General features: G+C 40.7%; 1 protein-coding gene across 1 annotated transcript in view; it reads left to right on the top strand.

The window, feature by feature from the left end:
* The window catches only part of tgfbr1b (transforming growth factor, beta receptor 1 b), a 56,850-nt gene extending 46,348 nt beyond the window's left edge, over positions 1-10,502 (top strand). Inside the window, exon 9 of the mRNA XM_080193598.1 lies at positions 6,449-10,502. Within this exon, the coding sequence (XP_080049724.1) occupies positions 6,449-6,574 (126 nt within the window). The 3' untranslated portion in view covers positions 6,575-10,502. The remainder of the gene's footprint in view (positions 1-6,448) is intronic.
* Positions 10,503-23,098: the final 12,596 nt, after the last annotated feature.

Below are 23,098 nucleotides of genomic sequence, written 5' to 3' on the forward strand. Positions count from 1 at the left end.
CACTTTTGGCTTGATGTTGGTTTTCTCCACAATGAATCTCGTTTTGGAAAGTTATAGTCATAAACCTACTTTGTTTAATTTGCCTCATTCTCGGCACTGTAATTTGAAAGTCCTTAAAAAAAAACTGCCACTTAACTTTTAAGGAATTATGAACTAAAGGTCAGGATTTTCTGGCCCCATCATGGGGGTTGCAGTGGCCCAATGTAAGTCCTTTTGACTTTTTTTGTGGGACCTGAAAATCCTGGTGATGGGCAGGACTGGAAAATCCTACCGAAAGACTAAACCTATTGGATCCTCGCTCGGACCTTTCAATGTCAGGATCCTTCGTTGCAAACGTGTTGCTTAAAATGTGCCTCCCTTGTGTCTGATTCCAGTTTGGACTATTCAATCCAAGTTTGAGCTCCTCCCCCTCAAGTCGACACTAGTTCCCTGTTTGTCTAGCCAATATCTTTTTACATTCTTCTACAAGTTGCGGTGCAATTTAGTATAATTAAAGTAAGACTTGGAGAACCCTACCTCCAAAAGTACAATTTAATGGATATAATAAAATAGAAAAGGCTGGAAATACACTCCGCAGGTCAGGTGTTTGTAAGGATTTGATCAGTAGTTTTCATTAAAAGTTTCAAAGACTTGTTCGGTTAAACAGTAGTGCTTGTTGGTGTTGCGCTACTTTGTAGAGATGTAAAAACTTGGACCTAAGCTAAGAGCGAACTTTGTGTTGATTTCTCCTTGACATTCTTTCAGTACAACTGAATCTCTTGTCTACTGTCATGTGTCTGTCTGCATCATACTGTGGGCAACTCTGTTCTCCAGTCCCACATTAACCCTTGCTGTGCTGAATACAACTTCTCTTTTACCCAACATTTCTACAGTACAGTCTTTACTTTTGTGTGCCCTGCTCCTCCTCAAGTCTCTGTATAAATCCAATATCTCAGGACAATTATCACTGCTTCCAGATTGCGTTCTGATCACGTTTGGAAAAGTGCTGGCTCCGTTGCTTTGGACAAGTTTTGTTGGCTTGGAGTTAAAATCATGGTATTCTGTGTTTCCAGCACTGGGTTAGTTCCAGCTGATATGCTTTTATGTATAGTAGGAGGTTTGCTTTGGAGGATGAGGGGAAATACCTTTTCTGCCTGATTGTGCCTGTCGGGATATATATCAGTTATGACCTTGATGGATCATCATCTGTCCAGATAATGATGCCCTTTCTTTAAGGTCTATATCCAAACCTTGCCACTTTTGTGTAACTGGGACAGGTTTCTAATGTAGCACCTCCTTTTGACTTATTATCAAATTAAAATGAGGTGCTACCCTAGAAACCTGACCCTCCTATTGACAGAAGTTTGTCTCTTGTCTACAGGACTGTTCTCGATCCTGAATCTTCCAGTACTTCTTGACTGGCAATTCTAAGATTAAGATTAATTTTGTTGGTAGCATTGGAACTTGAGTATGAAGTTTCCTCGGATAGGGTCAATCTACATTGTAGTGGGATGGACTCGTATGTTAAAAGCGCTATTGGAAAGTCATTATTTTGTTTTTTCTCAAGAGTTTTAATGGTGTTGTCGCCTCTTTCTGCCTCACTGTGAAATTGTGAACACCTTAGGGAGCTGGTAAAGTGTTAAAAGCCATAACTGATGGCAAATTTGAGTGAAGCATTCTTCTCCCAATTGTGGGCCATTATTAGCCCACAATGGATGCCATGACTCAAACACATCCTTTAAGAAGCTCTGACCAGTGCCAGGTTGGACAAAGATTTCATCACCCGGTTTGTCATTTTGGAATCGAAGAGATGATGGAGTTGGGAAGTCACTATTTACCTCCGTTTTGCTTGGGTCCGCCACGATGCCTTTGGGGTCATCGTGTGTAACTGCTTCACTTGGTCCATCAGGAGAAGTTGTCAACCATAATGAAGAAGGACCTAAATTTAATTCCCCCAGTCTGGTGGGGGAATGTGGGGAAAGGGACTCCCTCCAGACAGGTGCACACCATCTTCAACTTCCTTTGATATACGTGGCCACTACAGAGTGCAGTGGCCCTGTGCTCTGCACTTTGTAATATGACCAAGTAGCCTTGATGGATTCACCTGAGACATCCTCCATTCAAAGGGAGAACGGAATCGTCAGTTGCTCCTGATGGATTGGCAGATTATCTATTGCCATAACATGTTTCTGCTGTTAATGCATTTTTTTTGACATTGCCACCAGACCTCTGCTGTGGCTACCCTTGTTGACAATACTGACACTCCTAATTTTGCAGCTATTCCTGGTGTATTTGCTGAAGCTTTTCTAAGGCATTTGTTATATTTGGGAATGCAACTTGTGCTCATTGACCAAGTTGATGTATTGCAGGAAGGTTGACTGTGGTGCTGAATAGTGAGTCTGCCATCATTTAATGTTTTCTTTGAACTTGTACTTTATCATATGCAAAGCATTTGATATGCAGATAGAATCTCTGAATTCTTGGGAGGAGACATCTTTGAAAGTTCCTTCTCGTCTGCCAGTGAAACCAGTGGTGTAGCTTGTATTCCATTTTGATGGTGACATTCAGGCCAATAATATAATCAGAGCATGTCTCACAATCTCATGTAACTGCAGAGGTTCCTTTTCAATAATAACAAAATTGCATCTGTGTCTGACAAGCTCCAAATGCCTTCAGTGAATTCCGCACCCCTGTTGTATTTTCCTAATGATTATGGTAGCTCACCAGTAGTTCTTGAACTTTTTGGGAGGTTGGATTTCATTGTGCACTGCAGATTTCTAGATTTTCAATCAGCACAAGATTGATCCTTCAAGTGAGTTTGCTTTCTGACCACAGAGGTCTTGCGAATAGTAGTAAGATTGGTGATCATTTAGAATACTTTCACTGTTTTCCCATTCAGTCATATTTCAGGCTAAAAAGTTGCAAGTGAATTCAAAACCAGATTTTTTTGGTACCAGAACAAAAGTCTACCCTGAAATGGTCATCTGATCATCGTTTCCAATGTGAATTTCTGACAATAATGATCAGGAGGTATTTTATAGATTCATAGAATCCCTACGTTGCAGAAAGAGGCCATTCGGCACATCGAATCTGGACCGACAGCAATCCCACCTAGGCCCTATCCCCGTAATCCTATGTATTTACCCTGCAAATCTTCCTGACCCTGAGGGGTAATTTAGCATGGCCAATCCACTTAACCCACACATCTTTGGAGGAAACTGGAGCAACCAGAAGAAGCCTACACCGACGTGAGGGAGAATGCGCTAACTCCGCACAGTTATCTGACCCCGGAATTGGACTCGAGTCCCTGACTCTGTGAGGCAGCAATGTTAATCACTCTGCCACTGTGCCATATCAAGATGATAAACTAAATAGACTCAATGCTTTGGCTTTTCCTATTCCTTTCCATCCAGTGGCAAATTACAGGATGAGATGTGAATTGGAACTTAAACGTTGTAGTGGGTAAAGGTGGAGACTCTGGTACTTGAGCGGATGTAACCTTAGTTCATTATTGTACAATTCAGTGAGGTAGACAGTGCAAGCTTTCCAGTAATTTGTATTAATCTTTGTAATGAAGGGGCTAGATAGGGTAGAGGTAGAGAGATTATTCCCGCTTAGAAAGGGTAGCAAAACAAGAGGGCACAGCCTCAACAAAATAAGGTGGTGGGGGGGGGGGGGGGGGGGGGTGCAGTTTAGATCAGAGTTGAGGAGGAACTTCTTCACTCAAAAGGTGGTGAGTCTCTGGAATTCTCTGCCCACTGAAGTGGTGGAGGCTACCTCACTGAATATATTTAAGTCACGGGTAGATAGGTTTCTGATAGACAAGGGAATTAAGGGTTATGGGGAGAAAGCAGGAATGTGCAACTGATTCACTTCAGATCAGCCATGATCTTGTTGAATGGCGGGGCAGGCTCAAAGGGCTAGATGGCCTACTCTTGCTCATATTTCTTATGTTCTTATGTTAGTGTTGAGAAAAAGCTAAAATCTGAAGGATTACACTAAATTGTAAAAGATTTTAGTAATCGTGAAAATAGATTAAGTACAATCCCAGCAGAGTGTTCCAGCATTTACTTTCCAACCTAGAAATGTTTTTAGGTCATTGAAAGTTCATGTTGCTCTTAGTCCTGTTCATCGTTGATGCTTGGAAGTCGGTACTGGGAGAATATCTAATGATATCCAGATTTATGAAAGCTGCCTACAAGTCTCGCCTTTCATTTCACTGTTAACTGTTACTTGGGATTCGGATCTTATTTTTAGCCTCTGTGTTGGCTGTTTAAAATTATTGATATGCGATTTTAAGTTCCTCACACTTGTGGGATTACTTAGTAGTTCTGCTTTTTAATTTGAACTATCCAGTTTCATGAAAATAAAAAAAAAAGACACTGACTCCGCACTGGAGATTTGTCTCAGCCAGCCGTCTGAAATGCTTGCTTTCATCTGGTTATGTGTTGGCTGACTTTCTGTTCTCTTTTTCTGGTCGAAAGGCTGGAGAACACAACAAATTTCAGTTCGTGATATCTTTTGCTTACCTGGAACTTGGACATTGCAATGTTTCAACTTTAACTCTTTTTTCACAAAATCTACTTGATTTCCAGAAAGGCCAGTTTTGAATCATTTAAGCACCACCAGTAGCAATCCGTGCCACAGCCATAAGTAAGAGTGCCCCTTTTTTCCCTTTGCTCAGTGGAGAGAATCGATCCAACCTAATTTGTATTCCTCACGTCGGCTTATCCCTCAGGTTCCTTTATTCATCTCGATAAATATTGGATGGAGTGTATTAACTATGAACCTCAACTTTGCTTCTGTCTTTCCTTATCCCAGCCCATTTGGCAACTTTTGCTTTCAGCATTGGAATTGTTATCAGTCTTCCGTAAGCTAAGGCAGCCTTGCTATGAATCTTGGCCGTAACACTTGGCAAGTTTTCTGCATTAAAGTTCCCTTTGGCTCATCTGGCATGAAAATGGGACAACTTATTTGTCAATTTATGCCTCATGTTTCTCAAATTTATTAGTGTAGAAGAAGACAGTTTATCTTCAGGCCATTTACTTAATGGAAATGTGATTATTACTTGCTGGACTGGAATCCTGATGCTTCCAAAATTTAATGTAGGGTTTGATGTTCTTGTGTTATGTAATGCAACGGGACAAAAATTAAAGCCCGACTGAAAGTTTCAATAGAAGAGGTAGAGAGAGGAAAGAACATTAAAGGTTACCCAGAGAGCAGGATGCGTCTGGAAGAGGGACTGAATCAGTTGACGCTGCAGTTTTGGGACCACCAGCATGTTGGCAGATGTGTGAAAGGATGCGAATTGGGGTGGGGGATTTGGGACATGTTATAGTTGGGTCTGTGGAAGAAGGGGAGGATATTGGTAGCCTGTAGGTGAGAGCCTGAGAAGTTCCTGTGGCTCCGCTGACCAAAGGAAAAGCACGTCCTGGTCTGTCTGGCTTCTGCTACCTTGGTTAGCGCGTCTGAAATCGGAATGTGTCTATATGAGTGGAACATTTAAAATACTAGTTGAGATTCTGATTAAAAATTGTGGGCAAATATTGACCTGTGGTAAATATCTGCCATTTTAGCTGGCTGTGGCCACTTAGGTCAGTATGTTTATTTTAGGTCTGTTAAATATGCTTGTCAAAGCAATCACTACTTTTTTTGTGCATAAAACTAACCTTTTTAATTTAATCACCTATTTTCCTGTAATTCATTTGTTACGTTGAGGGTGAAAATATGTTTGCCTTCGTTTTGAGGGGAAGTTTGCAGTTTGTTTTTTTTTTGACTACAAAACAACCTCTTCTAACTTATGTATTTGGCTGCTTCATTGTAGAAATTATTCTTGATTTTCTTCCTTCATTGATTCCATCAGTGACTTTGCAATATAACACAAGCATCCTTAAAGAAACTATACCTCGAGATTGCTTAACTTGAATGATTTGTCGCTCGTTGTGGGATACTCTATATTCAATGAATGAGAAATATTTATAGCCAGTGTTAACAGTTTGTTACAAGCTATCCTTTAAATTACTGACTAGTTTAGAGGGTTAAAAAAAAGGGATGGCATGGACAAGTTGGGCTGAGGGGCCTATATCCATGCTGTAAACCTCAGTGATTCAACTGGGGCACGTGAAGAAGAAACAAAAATGAAATGAGTGGGAACAGTTTTGGAAATAATGGTTTTAATATGTTATGATGCATTCTATGATTTGAACAGGTGAGCCTTCACTAGATTTGCATAAGGATGTTTCAGGTTTATAGATGTGCATAACTTTGTTTTCTGATCACATTTTGTTTAACTTGGTCATCTCTACCTCCTCGAGTGCTTACATTTATGAAATGACGACTATATAGTTTGATTTTCAGAAGTTGATGGCAATATTTTGCAAACTGTTGTGGATGCTGTTGCTGTTAAATGCTGTGTGCAGTAGCTAACTATGGTATAAGTATATATTCTAACCTTTCCATCTCTTTATAGGCTCTACGTGTAATGGCCAAAATCATGCGTGAATGTTGGTATGCCAATGGAGCGGCCAGATTAACTGCTCTGCGGATCAAGAAAACGTTATCTCAGCTCAGCCAACAGGAAGGCATAAAAATGTAGAGACAGGTGCAGTCCACAGAACCAGTTAACAAGATGATAACTGCACTCGGATTGCAGTTTTATGGAAGGGATTCTTGTTCTACCTCACCGAGGAAGCAGAAGATGGATCACACTGCCCATACCACCATAGAAACTGCACCAAATTTTATACACTACATAGGAAATTTCCACCTTGCCTAGCTCTTGAATGGACATGCAGAGCTCCGGTTGTGAGGTCCGCTCTGCAGTGAACACCACCTTCCCAGGACATTGACGTGATATTACATAGCTTAGTTTTTTTAATTAACATTTAACTTGATAAACAAAGAAGTTTTATTATTGGTCTTAACTGTAGAAAAGCTGGAACACGTAATTAAGCCTTTACCAACACTGCCCCAGTGAGAAACTAATAATGGGGCTGGTCCCGCAACTGAATGAAATTTATGTGCAAGATACAGTATTACACACAATTAAAGGGTACTCTTCAAGCTTTGGGTAATAGTTCTACTGCTTAGGAATTCAACCATTAGATTACAATTATGTTGCCTTGGCATTTTTTTTCACCTTGCGCACTGAAGTCCTAGCTTTGAGTCAGGAGTACTTTACGTTTGGTTTGAGGAATTGTTCATTCCATTATGTATGAACGGCTACATAAGTAACTCTAAAGCAAAATTGAGGTACAGTTGTACAACTGTTGCTATATTTTTGTTTGGGGGAGTGGGGGAGGAGTTGTAACCAGTTCCGAAGCCAGTGCACATATCTCATCCCTAAGTGCTAGAGCTGTCATAAAACCACAGTCTGCATCCTGGATGGTTTCCACCCAAGAAATAGTTAGGTCCGTAAGTTAGTGACTTTAGTTCATAGGTACAACTTTAGGTTTCAGTATTAAATAATGTTTGCACTCAGCATCTTGTACATTAAATGTACAAATGCTGATTTCCAAGTGCATGCCAGGCACAAACTGCTCTCCTTCAGGAGCAAAGGGGAGAGGATTATGGGGAGTGTAGTTGCAGTGTTCCAATATAAGCCTCCACTGGCTGTGTCTCTGGATAGAAGCAGGCGTTCAGAAAACGTAAAGCAGTGTGGAAAGTGCTTGTGATTTTGTAACTTTGGCTTCTTGCTGCTAAGGCTGTATTGGAGGAGAGGCATTTAGCCATGTAATTGTCTCATCTCTCTCAATTTGGTTTGTGCTAAGGAATACAAAACTGTTTTTGGGGTACTAGCCCAAACACCACTGCAAGTATTTTTGTTCATTGATATGTAATGTAGCAAATTTCCTTTTCACAAATTCCAAATTGTTATGCATTTTTGAAATTAGCACTAAACTAACTGATAGTAGCCAGAAAGGTAATCTATCTTATAAGTAGTCTATAGGGAGCAATCTTGACAAACATTTGCCCATTTGTCTCCTTAATCTGTGAACATTAATGATCCCTTTGACAATGTATCCAGTGCATTACATTTTTATGTATTTTATTAGATTGTTTTTAACATGAAAACATTAAACGTTTTCAGTTTATAGGCGCAATTAAAATCAAACTTATTTTTATAGATTTAAAGTTGAAACAATAGTAACTAAAATGAGTTTTGTATGTACTGGAGATTTAGCTTTTGGAAAGACCATACCTTTTGCAGAACAACCATACCAGTGAGAAGAAAATTGTTCCAGTGCAAAATTTTAATTGAATGGGATCAAGAACTATCCATATAAATTACACTATCATTTTCTAGACTTTATTTCTTTTGACCATATACCTGCTTTTTTTTGTCCTGCAAAAAAGTTTCCATGCTTTTTTTAAAATGAATGAGATTTTTCTGTTTTGGGGAGTAGAGTTGGTGGTAAGGGGGAGGATGTTTAGGGAGAATGTGCATGTCCATAATAGCTGTTCGATGATTTTTTTTTCCTCTGGCATTTGTATTTATTTTAAATTGTGAATTTCCATAGCCTTGTGTCTTTCAGTGAAATCTCAATGGCCTTCGCCCAAGGTGCTACACTGCAATATAGATTGGTGGTCTGTAACCTTCCACAAAATCCGCAGCCCAGGCTGCTGTGCCTCTTTATTTGCACCAAAATGCCATTACAAGCCTTATGATCTTGCACAGTTAACATGTCTGCAGCTAGTGAGTTCTTCGAAAACATGTATAGATCTGACACAAACTGGCTACCTGCTGCTTGGTTCTCCTGAAGTACTCGATTAGCCAAACCCCTTTCCTTGTCTTTATTTGATTCGTAAAGGATAATTTGGATTAGTTCCAAGTGAAAAATCTTAAAACAGCAAATCATAGCTTCCTGGTGTATTTTTAGAAAAGCTGCGTATGTTGAAAATAGTGGGTTTACTTTGATATTTGAAATCAAATATAGAGTTGGCATCCCAACTTTGAATAAACTAGGACAGATTGTTCGTGATGAAGAGACTTTAACAAAACTCAAGTCTTGTCATTATTCAACAATGTGTTGATGTTCTTTGAATTGGCGAAGATTTAGTAATGTAAAGCATTTTACATTGCTACATTAAAAAAACTTAAAAATAATGAAGGTAGTCTAGCTTTTAGTTATAACTTAGTTTATGTATAATTATATATTTAAAAATAATGCATAGAACGCAAGGTAGAAATGTTTTTGATTCTTAACATCACTAAACTATAGTATGAAGTTTAATTGCACAAACCTGGTAGAAAGAATGTGTGGACAAATAACCATATAGAAAATGTTGGCTTTTAACCCGAATAAATCCAGGTTCTTTCACGGTACTTAATCTGAAAGTGTGTAGTTTCCTGGCTGGAAAACAGTGTTATAAATGCAAGTGGTGAAGGCACTTGAATGAAGCAGCAGTACAGCTGCTAAACCCATAGAAAACAATGTGTAGTTGCTTTGATTTTAAGAATTCTCATCAGTCATTCCTGTTGTAAGTAATCACTGAGCATATTGTCATAGGTCTAGTGTATAGTACAGAAAAACATCTTTAATATATTAAGTGTTTTGTGTGGTAGGCTTATGAACACAGTCAAAAAGAGCACCTCCCTGTAAAACCATAATAATTACTCTGTCATCTTTAGCATGCTAAATGTGCCTATTGGAAGCGCTAGCTTATTACTATACAGAATTTGCCCAGGACGATTCTAGGAAAGTGCAAATGATACTGCTGCATACGTTATGTTAATGTTAAATTCTGAAATGCTGTTGGATGAGCTTTTTGTGTTTGAGTGCCATGACCTACCTTTTCAGGACAGTCCCATTTTCTATTACACTTTGCCATGTAGTCCTTCTGTGAATCTGGGATTACATTTATTCTACAATCAAAGCATATAGTTGAACTTTTTATGTAATTTTGCGTTAAATTAAAGATACCTCCAGAATGACCAAGTTATATTTACCTCACTGTGTGTGTGTGTGTATGTGCGCACGTGCATTATGTCGCGTGCATGTGTGTGTGTTAAGTTTCAATAACTCAGCAGGTTTGCAAACTCATTGATTTATATCAAATATGGATGCTGTATTAATTTTGAAAAGTAAAGATCCTGCATCTGTCCATGGTACTGAAGTGTCTTGTGTATGTGTTGCGCCTGGCTTATTGTATTCTAGATTGTATCCTTTGTACTGTTTGTATAAAATTGCTGATCAGGAAGTATCTATGCTGCTCTTGCAATATTTTTCCTCCAGGAGCACAGCTTTGCAGCTAGTGTATATGGAAATTAGGGGAGATACTGGAGTGAGTAAATAGAGATTTGTGCATTCAACAAGTTTTCCTCCTCTCTTCCCAAACTTTCATAATCATAAATTATGTAACACCCCTCCCCTAAGTCTTAAGATCATGTATAGTCTTTGTACAACATGCACAGTGAAGATGGTGATGCTAAATACTGAATTAAATGAATTATTGAAAGTATTGGCTTTGTACGATGCATCTAACAAAACCAGATGAAAATAAAGTATTCCTCTTCATCTTGATGAGTGAATAGTGAATGTTTTTTCTCCTTTTCCTTCCACGGATAGGTGTTAAGTTGGTAGCTTGGCACTTTTGATCTATTTTGACAGGTAACGTAATACACAGTCGCTCGACCCTCGTGGCTTACTTAAAAGCATGACTAAAATGTGTGATGTAACACGTTTTCAAAAATTATTTGCTTTACAATTGCTGAGAAAGTGAAAGTAATGAAATTGTTTATTCGAAGAAACTGCGTATAAGGAAGGGCAATGAAGACTTCCTTACTCTTCAGCTGCCACTCTCAAACTGCTGTAACGCAAGCTTGGACTTGTGCTGCATTGTCGCACAATGTGAGCTTGGACTAGTGTTCGACCACTCCCACTCTGCCTAGCACTCTATCGCTGCTCCACGCTCTCAAGCTTGCGCTGAGCCACAGCATTTGTGCTCTGACGAGCTACGACAATATTCCTCTTCATCTTGATGAGTAAGTAGTGAATTTTTTCTCCTTTTCCTTCTAAGCTAGCATGGCATTTTTGACCTATTTTGATAGGCTACCTAATGCACAGAATGGAAGAAAGATTCTAAGAGAGGAATAAACCAAACATGCTTAACCAAGGAAGTTGAGGAGGGGATTAAGTTGAAAGAAAAAGCACATAAGGAGTCACATTCTCCTTTTGAAGACTGGGATGAGTTCAAAATATAACAAAAGGACTAAAAAGATGAGAGAAAATAAATTACGAGGGCAAACTAGCAAGGAATATAAAACTGGCATTGCGCCTCTGTAAATATATAAAAAGGAAGAGTGAAATCAAAGTGAACGTTGTTCCCTTAGAAAATGAATCTGGGGAAATAGTAATGGGGAGCAAGGAAATGGCAGATAAGTTAAACAGATATTTTGCATCGGTCTTTTAGGTAGGAAATACTTCAAATATCCCATTAATACTAAAGAATACAAGGGAGGAATTTAATGCCATCACCATTACTAGAGAAGTAGTAATAGACAAACTAATGAGGTTAAAGGCAGATAAGTCCCCTGGCTCTGATGGCTTGCCCCCTCGGATTCTAAAAGTAGTAGTTACAGAGGTAATAGATGCATAGGTTCTAATTTTTCCAAAATGCCGGAGGATTGGAAATTGCCAATGTGATGCCTGTATTCAAAAAGAGAGGGAGGTTAAACGTGATTAGCTATAGGCTGATGAGGCTAACACCTATTATTGGAAAAATGTTGGAATCAATTATTAAGGAAGCAACATCAGGAAAACGATCTAATCGAGCAAAGTTAGCATGGCTACATGAAAGGGAAATCATGCCTGACTAATTGTTTTTTGAAAAAGTCTCAGCTAGGATGGATTTAGGGGGAACCAGTGGATGTGTTGTATCTGGACTTCGAGAATGCAGTTGACAAGGTACCTCACAACAGGTTAAGTCATAAGAGCCCATAGAGGTAGTGTATTAGGATGGATAGAGAATTGGCTAATGGGCAGGAAACAGTGAGTGGGGATCAAGAATTCTTTTTCAGGTTGGCAAGTGCTGGGACTGTAACTGTTTACAATATATATTGATGACTTGGAGGAAAGAAGGGAATGTACTGTAGCCAGATTTGCAGATGACAAAAAAAAGAAAGACAAATTGCGAGAGGAATACAAACAGTTTACAAAGAGATATTGATAGGTTAAGTAAGTGGGCAAAAAATTGGCAAATGGAATTTCATGTCAGAAAACGTGAAGTTCATTTTGGAAGGGAGAACAAAAGAACAGTATTATCTAAATAGAGAAAAACTGCAGAAAGCTGCAGCACAAAGGGACTTGGATACTAGTTGTGCAGGAAATATAGAAAACTAGCACTCAGGTGCAGCCTGGAAGACTAATGGAATGTTGGCCCATATTTCAAGGAGATTGGAGTGTAGGGAAGCCTTGCTGCAACTATACAAGGCAATGGTGAGACCACATCTACAGTTCTGTGAGCAGGTTTGGTCCCCTTATTTAGGGAATGATATTTATTTCATTGGAGGCAGATCAGCAAACGTTCACTGGGATGGAGGAATTGTCTTACGAAGAAAGGTTAAACAGTTTAGGACTCATTGGAAATCAGAAGAATGAGAGGTGATCTCATTGAAACATATAGGATTCTTAAGGGGCTTGACAGGATGAATGCTGAGAGGATGTTTCCCCTAATGGAAGAGCTTAGGACCAGAGGGTATATTCTCAGAATGAAGGGGCGCCGATTCAAGACTTGAGATGAAAAGGAATTTCTCCGGAGAGTTGAGAGTCTTTGGAGCCTTTCTGCTGTGGGGCAGAGTCTTTGTGTACATTTAAGCCTGAGATAGATTGCTGAGCAGTAAGGGAATCAAGGGTTGTGGGGAAGTGGACGTGCAGAACATCGGATCAGCCATGATCTTATTGAACGGCAGAGTAGGCTCGAGGGGACAAACGGCCTGCTCCGATTTCTTATGGTCTTGCGTCAATCCTCGTGGAGGAAAAATCTATATGTAGGCACTTGCATTTTGACGTAACAATTTTCAAAAATGATTTTTCTGTTCTCCATACAACGACTTAAATCTATATTTTTTAATATAGATTGTTGCTTATCAAATGTGCGCTTTTGAGAGTTTTACATCGTTCGGTACGACTATACAATTACTACATTTGGGAGGGAAAGGTACAAGGGTACGTTCTGCTTCTCTGAAGCCCGGTCAGTTTCTTGACTACGATTCAATCTTTCTTTTAGTTTGTTCTTTGACCCAAACTCCAAATGTGCTGTCTTTTGGGCTATTTTATTCCTGCATTCCCACTGAGATGACATTACAGGCTAACTCATTATTTTCTATACCTTCACAGTTGTGAACTCAATGAGTCCATACTTTTTCTACAATAGAAATAATTTTCAAGCCCAGGATTGAATTGTCTTTTTTCACTTTGAATCTTGATGTCTTGCATTGTCTTGGATTCTATTCTTTTGTAAATTTTATTACAAATAAAATTGTGCTAATTGTGGTTTCCTGTTATTTCTTTGTTTCTCCTACTGTACACCAAGAAGCGTACTTATGGGTGTGGCTTTGGCACGTTCTGCCTTTGAAAACGGTTGTGAGGTGATCGAGTTGAAGTGTTTACCCTATTAAATGCTTCATTTTGGAGAGGCTACTTTTGGTGGGATATCCCAGCACAAGGAAGGGATGTGGGGGATCAGTCCTAAAATTAGAAGGAAGGTGTGAAATCTCTTAATTCACAGAGAGGATGGTAGAAATTTCAAGCGCTCATTTCATGGCTCTGAATGCTGCACCAATTGAAATTGGGCAGACTTCAATAGAAAAAGTACCAAATGATATAAAATAAATGAAAAAGTACAGATCAACCATGTTTTAATTGAATAAAAGCTGAATGGCCTAGTCCTGTTGTTACCTGTTAATATTTCCCTTTATCCCTTTAAGCCATTGTCATTATTGCTATTTTTCTTTTCCAGCTGCCCCACAAGGCACTGAAATCCAGGTATGGGGGAGGATGGAGAAGGGAATGAGTGGGAGTACACGAGTGAGGATGGATGCACATGAGTGAAGTTGGGTGGGCGTGAGTATGTGACAAGAGGCTGAGTGGGAAAGGAGGTGGTGATTGGGAATGAACGGAGATGGGCGGGTGAGTGAGTGGCTGAGTGGGGATGGAAGTGAGTGTGGTTGGGAAAAGGGGTGTGTGAGAAGGAGGGAGAGGAGCTGGTCACAGTGTATGGTAGGGGTGTAAAGCACTTCACTGAGCCTTCTGCCACCATAGAAGTGGGGAGTTTGAAACCCTCGTGAGTAGATAACATGTTTTTAAATGTACTCTAGAAACAAATTTTCATATTTACGTGACCTGTAAGTTGATTTCTACGAAAGTGAACTTTAATATACTGAACGTTATTGCTGCATTGCTGTTTTATTTTTGCTGGTGTATGGAATCAGATTAACCTTTTGTTGAGAGTTCGACAGGGTCACAATATAGTTTGCAAACCACTAGTGTCATCCTTCTGTACGTAATCCGACAAGGTCATCTCGTGTTGGGATTTCATCCTGTATTACATATGCCGACTACGTTGAATGTGAAACGTTGAGTCACTTGGTGATCTTACACAAATTTATTGGTCCACAGTCTTAACTTCACATGATACTTAAAAAAAAACTGCTGAACGGACTGGGTATAGCAAAGGGCCTGGGATCCTGACAGCATCCTTGCTGTACTGAAGAAGCAGTGTCCTTGGCCAAGCAAATACAGTGCAAAATTGCCTGGCGCGTGTTGTCGACAAAAAGCAGGACAAATCTGGCTCATTGCCGATTGAGAGTAGCCTGGTAGAGTAGTGGTAATGATAGAAGAAAGATATCGATGGTACCCTAGCTTCATTTACTTGGCAATAATCATTGTTTGGGTTCTTCTCAACTCCAGACCTCATTACAGCTTGGGTTCAAGTATGGATGAAAGAGCTCAATTCCAGAGGTTGAGGTGACAATGACTGTCTTTGATATCAAAGTTGCATTTGATCATGTGTAGCAGCAAGGACCCCTGTCAGAATTGGAAGTCGGGAGGAATTGGGATTTGAATCCTCCGTTGTCTAGCATAAAGGAAGATGGTTGTGCTTGTCAGAGGTCAATAAATTCAGTACCAGGACATTGTTGCAGAAGCCATTCAGGATAGGCCAAGCCAAGGTTGCAGTTGCATAGAACGCTGGTTAGACTGCATTTGGAGTACTGTGTCCAGTTCTGGCCGCCTTACTACCGGAAGGACGTGGAGACCCTGGAGAGAGTGCAGAGGAGGTTTACCAGGATGCTGCCTGGTATGGAAGGACTGAGCTATGAGGAGAGATTGGGCAAATTGGGGCTGTTCTCCTTAGAAAGACGGAGACGAGGGGAGATCTAATAGAAGCGTATAAGATTATGAAGGGTACAGATAGAGTGAACAGTGGGAAGCTTTTTCCCAGGTTGGATACGAAAATTACGAGGGGCCACGGGCTTAGGGTGAGAGGGGCGAGGTACAATTCGGATGTTAGAGGGAGGCTTTTCACACAGAGGGTTGTGGGGGCCTGGAATGCACTGCCAAGTAGGGTGGTGGAGGCAGGCAAGCTAGAGTTGTTTAAGGCTTACTTAGGCACATGAACGGACTAGAGCTGGAGGGATACAAAAGATTGTCCTAAATAAGGATCAAGAGCCTCGGGACGTTCCTGGGAATCAATTGATTCCTATGGACTGTCCGACATATTTTATGGCTCACTAGTCTTACGTTTGAGCTTCTGGGGATCCAGATGTCTGTTTAAGTTGTGCACGTTGATTGACGTTTTTTTTAATCCACGGGTGATTCGGTCCACCTTGTTGCCCAACAAGGGGCATACACGCGGTGGGTCGTGCGAGGGCTGCTCTTGGATGTTGCTTCAAGAGTTGCCTAGTGCTTCACGTCGTTAGTGTACGCCTAAACTGGACCAGCTGACGGGCAACATGACAGCTCAGTGACTATCACTGTTTGCTGTGCAGATACATGGATTTGGGCCGGCGTCTGTGGCAGTTTGCACATTCTCCCCGTGCTTGTGTGGGTTTTCTCCGGTTTCCTCCCACACCCCAAATACGTGCTCGTAGGCTGATTGGTGTTAACGAATTGTCCCTAAATTAGGGGTCCCTCAATCTGGTTATGGTTCCTTTATTGTGGAGTCCAGTAGGCGTAGACAAAGGTCATACATAGAAGAGGGCACTCACAATGTTGAAATGGCGGCGCAGGCTTGTTGGGCCGAAGGGCCTGTTTCCTGTGCTGTGTTGTTCTTTGTTTTTTTTTGATAATGTCCTAAGCCTAAACATCTCCAGCTGTTTTCTCAGTGATATTTCCTCCATTATAAAGTGGAGACGTTCACTGATGATGATTGCACTGTGTTCAGTATCATTTGCAACTCCTCGTACTGAAATCCATGAAGATAATTCAGCAAGATCTGCGCATCATTCAAGTTTGAGCTAGCTATTGGAAACAACAGTTGCACTATGAGTGCTAATCAATTACCATCTCCAACGGCATGCATTTTTTTTTTAGGGTATCCCAATGAGCCCTTCGTTCTTGCAGTGGTTTCTGTAAATGTATTCCGCCTTCTAAGAACTAGACGTTGTTCCTTTTGAGATTTTCGGCCCTTGAAAAAACTTCAAATGTGATCTCAATTCCTACCAGCACTGGCTACACTTCATTTCTCTCCAAATCCTTTGAAACAATGATATTACACTCCAGATAAATTGGGATTCCAAATTAAGTTTGGAATAGCAGACCTCATAAAGAATAGCAGAAACTGTGTATAATGAAGTCAGTCAAAGGTTTGTTTAAAATACTTCCTGACTGCACTGAATATCTTTACCACAGTCTGGAACATGCATCAGCAATCACTTTTGATTTCATTCTATTTGAGGCCACTCTGGTTCCCATATTTTTGCAGTTGTCTTTGTACGTGAAGCTTGTTCGTCCTCAAGCTAATAAATATTACAGAAAGGATTGTGCAGCCTTTGCTTTCTAGACTCTGTCTCGTCACTGGGGAAAAGTTCCAATATTTTGTGATCCGGGCCAGTTAATTTGAGGTTGTGAAACTGGTGACGTTGTTCTACGGTTGCGTTAGTAGAAAAATTTAGTTTCTGCCAAAATCAAAAGTGCTTTACTTGGTAATGTTTAGAAATTCGTAACTTGTATATCTTGCCCTGAAATTCTGCATAAAACACTCGCATGGTCTTAGAGTTGGATAAAAGAGATAAAAACAAAATGACGCATGAACTCCCAAAAAGCACAATTTTTTTGATCTTAGTGAATTCTTACTTTGTTGTCGGGCAGTCTTGTTTCAAGAATATTGCTGAAATAGGGCTGTTGTGTGGCTTGCCAGTCTTTCCTGAGCTTGCAATCTCAAACCCTGGTGTTTTTCAGACCATCTGCTCAGATACCTTGAGGGCAGAGACCAGCCATTTTGTGTTAGGTGTAAAGTTATTTGATCTAATGTCGTAACCTTTGACCCCCCCCCCCCCACCCCCGAGACCTGATGTGCACAATGACTGTTACTGTCTTTCTGAGAGTTTCTGAGCTACTGGTAGAGCATTCCACCAATATACCTCAGCGGGAGGCAAACAGAATTAGAACTAACCCTTTTAAATTCTTGGATGTCGAGTTGCCACATCAACTGTTTCGCCACCCTCAAGAAAATACAAATGGATTCACCTACGAGTCACCGTGGGGGCGGCACGGTAGCACAGTGGTTAGCACTGCTGCTTCACAGGTCCTGGGTTCGATTCCCGGCTCGGGTCACTGTCTGTGTGGAGTTTGCACATTCTCCTCGTATCCGCCTGGGTTTCCTCTGGGTACTCCGGTTTCCTCCCACAGTCCAAAGATGTGCGGGTTAGGTTGATTGACCACGCTAAGAAATTGCCCCTTAGCGCCCAGGGATGCGTAAATTAGAGGGATTAGTGGGTATAATATGTAGGGATACGGGGGTAGGGCCTGGGTGGGATTATGTTCAGTGCAGACTCGATGGGCCGAAGGACCTCATTCTGCACTGTAGGGTTCTATGCTCTTCCTTATTGATATTCTAAGTCCCTATATCTAAGAAGCTTATGAAAGCTGGGTAAATTCTAGGGCACTTAAAAACAATTAAGATCACTCCATACTAAATATTTCCATTGCTAAGTGCTGGTTTGTGGGGAAAGATTAAACGAATACCTTTCAGCACTGGCAGTACCTGAGATTTAATCGAGATAATTCCTTCTCCTTTCTGTAATCCCTCCCCAGAACTGAAAAAAATAATTATTTCCTGGAATAGTCAATCATTGTTCTCCCAATTTCTAGTCTGAAAGAAGGATTAATTTGTTCAATTTTTCCATGCCTATTAACTAGTATTAAGGGGAAATCACAAGGTGAATCCTGCAAGGTTCCATGTCTTGGACGCGGTATAATTGTCCTTCCTAACTTTAAATAAAATCTCCGGTGAGACACTCCCTCAATTACATTTTCTCTCCTATTGTACACTTTTGTATTTTCACTACAGATTTCTCTAAATAAATGTTTCTTTGCTTTTATGTATTTTGAGGTTCATTTCAAATATTAAGTATATTTATTGAAATGGTACTGTACTTCCTATTTTCCTGGGCTAGTATGCCATTAGATGCTGGAAATAGTTTTGTATATTTGCAGTGTTCCTCAGATATGATAAAGTCCAGTGTCTTGAATGGACAGAGCCCCCATTTGGCCTTTTTAAATAAATAAATAATCTTCCACGCTATAAGCCAGAATGTGGTGCGACTGGCTCATGGTGGGTGGATGATCCCAGCTATGAGAATATTCAAACTTGATCGTCCCAAGTTGCGAAACTAATTTGACTTCCTGATTCTCTGAGGGAACCGAGTCTAAACTGATCTATTGAAGATCTCTCTCTTTAATGGGAAGTAAAGGTGAGCGGACAGTTACGATTTTTGGATACTTTGTTCATTCGCTAAGACAATATTTCATTTGTCTCCTGACGGTAGTTATTTATTCAATCATCCCTTTTAGAAGGGATTTTTTTTGAGGAAAGTTTTACACTTGAACTTAATTATTGAAAGTTCCTCATTGAAACTGAAATTGTTTAGGTTGCTTTGTATTTGTTTTGCTAATGACGCTATCTTAGAAGATTTCAGAGATGCCTTCAGTCCTCATGGCACTATCTGCCTAACTGAACAAACTTCCAGGACATTGTCTTGAGCCTCTTACTTGCTGAACACTTGGTGTCCTTATCTTTTGTAGATTAGGAGCAGAGTCTTCATTCAAAGAGTCGGTGAATTTGCAAACTGGCCAATATAGCTTGATTTGAGAAGGGCCAGGTAAGTGACCCGACAATGACTGACGGCTTTTTATCCCCAAGAGCGCACCTGTAATCATCCCTACAGTGTAGAAGGAAGCTACTCGGCTCATCGAGTCTACACCGACTCTCCGACAACACGTTCTACCCTGGCCCCCCTCCCCATGTACTTACCCCACTAACCCAGCTCGCCTACACATCTTGGGACACTGGGGAAAATTAGCATACCCAATCCACCCAACCTAATCTTAGCAGTGTTCTCTAGATGCATATCATATTTTGTCCTACCTTGGTGCTGTTGTACTGTGCAACTCCCCTCAATTTCAATGATAGCATCTCTCTTGCAATACTGTGGTGTGCACACATGATGTTTAGGTTAGAGTTGCTCTCTTTATCAGTATGTCAAGTTAAAAGAAACCAGAACAAGGAAGTTAGTCTCTTTATCTGCTTCAAACAGAAGATGTATTTACTGGCTGTTGTCTGTTTGCTGCCTTGTGTGAAACTCTTTGCGTGTATAATGTAAATTAATGTCCATATTCCCCAGTAAGTCAGCTCTCTAACTCCCTGGAAATGATCTTGGATTCCAATTTGGTTCAAGTGAACTCTGCTTCATTTCTTTGCTTACATTCAGTGGTGTATGCTTGACCACTTCTTCACCATAAGATTATTGTGTTTCTCCCTCTTTGAATTGCACAACCATCTGGGAGATGATTCCTTTGTTGTGTCAGACCATTCTTTGCACATTATAAGTTTCAATAACAGCAATCCCTTTCCTTCTCCAAGTGCTTTAGTCATCTCATCTTGATGTTGCTGTATGTTTCTTTTTGCTTCAAAGCATTCGCCAAGAGATATGAATCTCACGCTGACACCAAGATTTCTTTTGATTCTGGGGATGTTGCTGGCAAGGCCAGGATTTGTTGCTGATCCTTGGGAATGTGATGCTGTGTAGATTTTATGCTTGCTTAGGCCATTTCATTGGCAGTTAATTGCCAATCATGTTGATTTGGAACTGAGTCACGAAAGGCCACATGAGATGGGGAAAAGCAGATTGCTTTTCCCAAACGTCATTGAGCTTGTTCATTGATTCAATGACAACCCAATAGTTCCACGGTCACTTATTTTTATTTATATCTGATTTGCTTTCAAAATGAATTCAAATTTTTGAACTGTCACGGTGGAATTCCAACTAATGTGTTTTTGGATTATTAGTCTGAAACAGTCTAATTTTTGTATGGTTTTTGAAACCTCTGAAATTTCACCTGAACTGGAGAGACACTGACAGCCAGACAAAGTGCAGCTTATGAGCCCAGCCGAAACAGCAGACTCGTCACCTAATGGAAAATGTGAAAACCCATCCTTTGCGTGAATAGATTGATTGTTACCAGTCTGGTAGGATGTCTTCTACAGTGTGAAAAGGGCAGTGATTACTTTAATTATGCCCAAGGTATCTCAGGTTTTTAAAAATTCATTTAAGAGACATGGGCATCGCTGGCTGGCCAGCATTTATCGCCCATCACTAGTTGCCCTTTGAACTGAGTAGCTTACTAGGCCACTTCAGAGGACAGTTGAAAGTCAACCACATTGTTGTGGCCCTGGAGTCTCATATAAGCCAGAATGGGTAAGGACGGCAGATTTCTTTCCCTAAAGGACGTTAGTGAAACAGATGGATTTTTCTGACAATTGACAATGGTTTCACGGTCATCATTAGATCCTTAGTTCCAGATAGTTTTTATTGAATTCAAATTCCACCATCTGCCATGGCAAGGTTCGAGCGCAGGTCCCCAGAACATTAGCTGGATTAATAGTCTCTTTCCTCGTGGTACGATTCACACAAGTCATCTTCTCAGTTTCTATTAGGCCCCACTCTTTCCTCCATGATCAATCGCAAAATTTCAACTCCGTCCACCACCTTAAACATTCACTCCCTGCAACACCAGCACACCGTGTCTACGTTGTGCACGATGCGCAGCAGTAACTCGCCAAGGCTTCTTTCAAAGCCCCTCCAAAAATGTGATGCAGCGTCCCATGTATTAGTTCCCGTGACCAACAGTTTTGCCAAAGAGGGAGGTTTTAAGGAACATTTTAAAGAAGGAAAGCAATGCTGGAGAAACGTAAGGAGGGAATTCCAGACCTTAGGTCCTATGCAGCTGAAGTCCTCCAGCTTAAAATCAGGGATGGTCAAGAGACCAGAATTAAAGGTGTGCAAATTCTCAGAGGATTGTGGAGTTGGAAGAGTTTGCCGCTGAAAACAAGGGTGAGCGTCTTAAAATCAACACATTAATTCCCAATCGAGCTACGTAGTTGAACGGGACACTTTTTTATTCATTCAAGGGATGTGGACTTCGCTGTCTCGGGTAGGCCAGCATTTGTTGTCCATCCCTAATTGGACTTGAGAAGGTGGTGGTGAGCTGCCCTCTTAAACCGCTGCTGTCCTTGTGCTGTAGGTACACCCACAACCGTTACGGAGAGAGTTCCAGGATTTTAACCCATCGACAGTGAAGAAATGACGGTGTTTCTAAGTTGGGATGGTGAGGAACTTCAGGTGATGGTGTTTCCAAGCGACTGCCATAGATAGCGGTCGTGGATTTGAAAGGTGCTGTCGAAGGAGTCTTGGTGAGTTCCTGCAATGCAGCTCGTATAAGGTTGTTACTGTGTGTCGGTGACGGAGGGAGGGAATGTTTGTGGATGTGCGTGCCAATCAAGCGGGCTGCTTTGCCCTGGATGGTGTCAAACTTTGAGTGTTGTCAGAACTGCATTCATCCAGGTAAGTGGGGAGTATTCCATCACACTCCTGCCTTGTGCTTTGCAGATGGTGGTCAGATCTGGGGAGTCAGGAGGTGAGTTAATTGTGTTCTTGAGTATGTGGCTAGCTTAATTCCACACGAGCTGTCAATTGCACAATGATATCGAACAGTTAGACCACTTTCTCAATTAAAAGTCAGTACACCTTTCAATTTAATATCAGTCTGACTTGTAAAGCATCTGTTTAGGATTTATAGTCACAGAGTACCTTGTTCTGAATAATGCAAGACTCATTGTGATTAAAAAAATCCATTTCATTTCACTTTCATTCAGTGTCTATCCCTTTAAGTCCAGATGACACAAACAACTTGATATTCTGTTTCCCAAGTCGATCCAGATACCATGTTTCATAGTTTAACTGGATACAAAATTGGCAAGAGCCATAATGAGAATTTAGAACTAGATGTGATTCAATTTGTATATTCCTGGCAGTTTATTGAATTGGTCAGATATGCAAAATTCACAAAGTCTCGGTGATGATGAGATACAAAAAAAGACTGATTAATCGGAAACTCCCGAGAGAGATTAATTTCCAAGGCACGTTAGAATCCCATAAAAACCAGGGAGAGTACTATTATTTACAAAGGGTTTGTATTGTTCCTAACTTTTTTTATTTTATCAACTCGAGGAGTTAGGTAGTTTTAACAGTAATTACATCACTATTACTGACACATGTTACTTACATGGTTGTGCATCTTTGTAAACTAAATCTAGAACAATACAACTTTGGTCTTTAAAAAGCTTGGACTGTTTTAATAGATCTTTTTTAAGCGATGAACTTCAGGGCAGCAGAGTGGCACTGTGATTAGCGCTGCTGCCTCACAGCGCCAGGGACCCGGCTTCAATTCCAGCCTCTGGAATTGGTCCATCAGGTCACTGTCTATGTGGAGTTTACACGTTCTTCCCAAGTCTGCGTGGGTTTCCTCCGGGTGCTCCAGTTTCCTCCCACAGTCCAAAGATGTGTAGATTAGCTGGATTGGTTATGCTAAATTGCCCCTTAGTGTCCAAAGGGCTGTAG

Source organism: Carcharhinus amblyrhynchos, chromosome 8 (genome assembly GCF_965287045.1).
Source record: "Carcharhinus amblyrhynchos chromosome 8, sCarAmb.v2.hapA, whole genome shotgun sequence".
In the NCBI taxonomy this organism is placed as follows: Eukaryota; Metazoa; Chordata; class Chondrichthyes; order Carcharhiniformes; family Carcharhinidae; genus Carcharhinus; species Carcharhinus amblyrhynchos.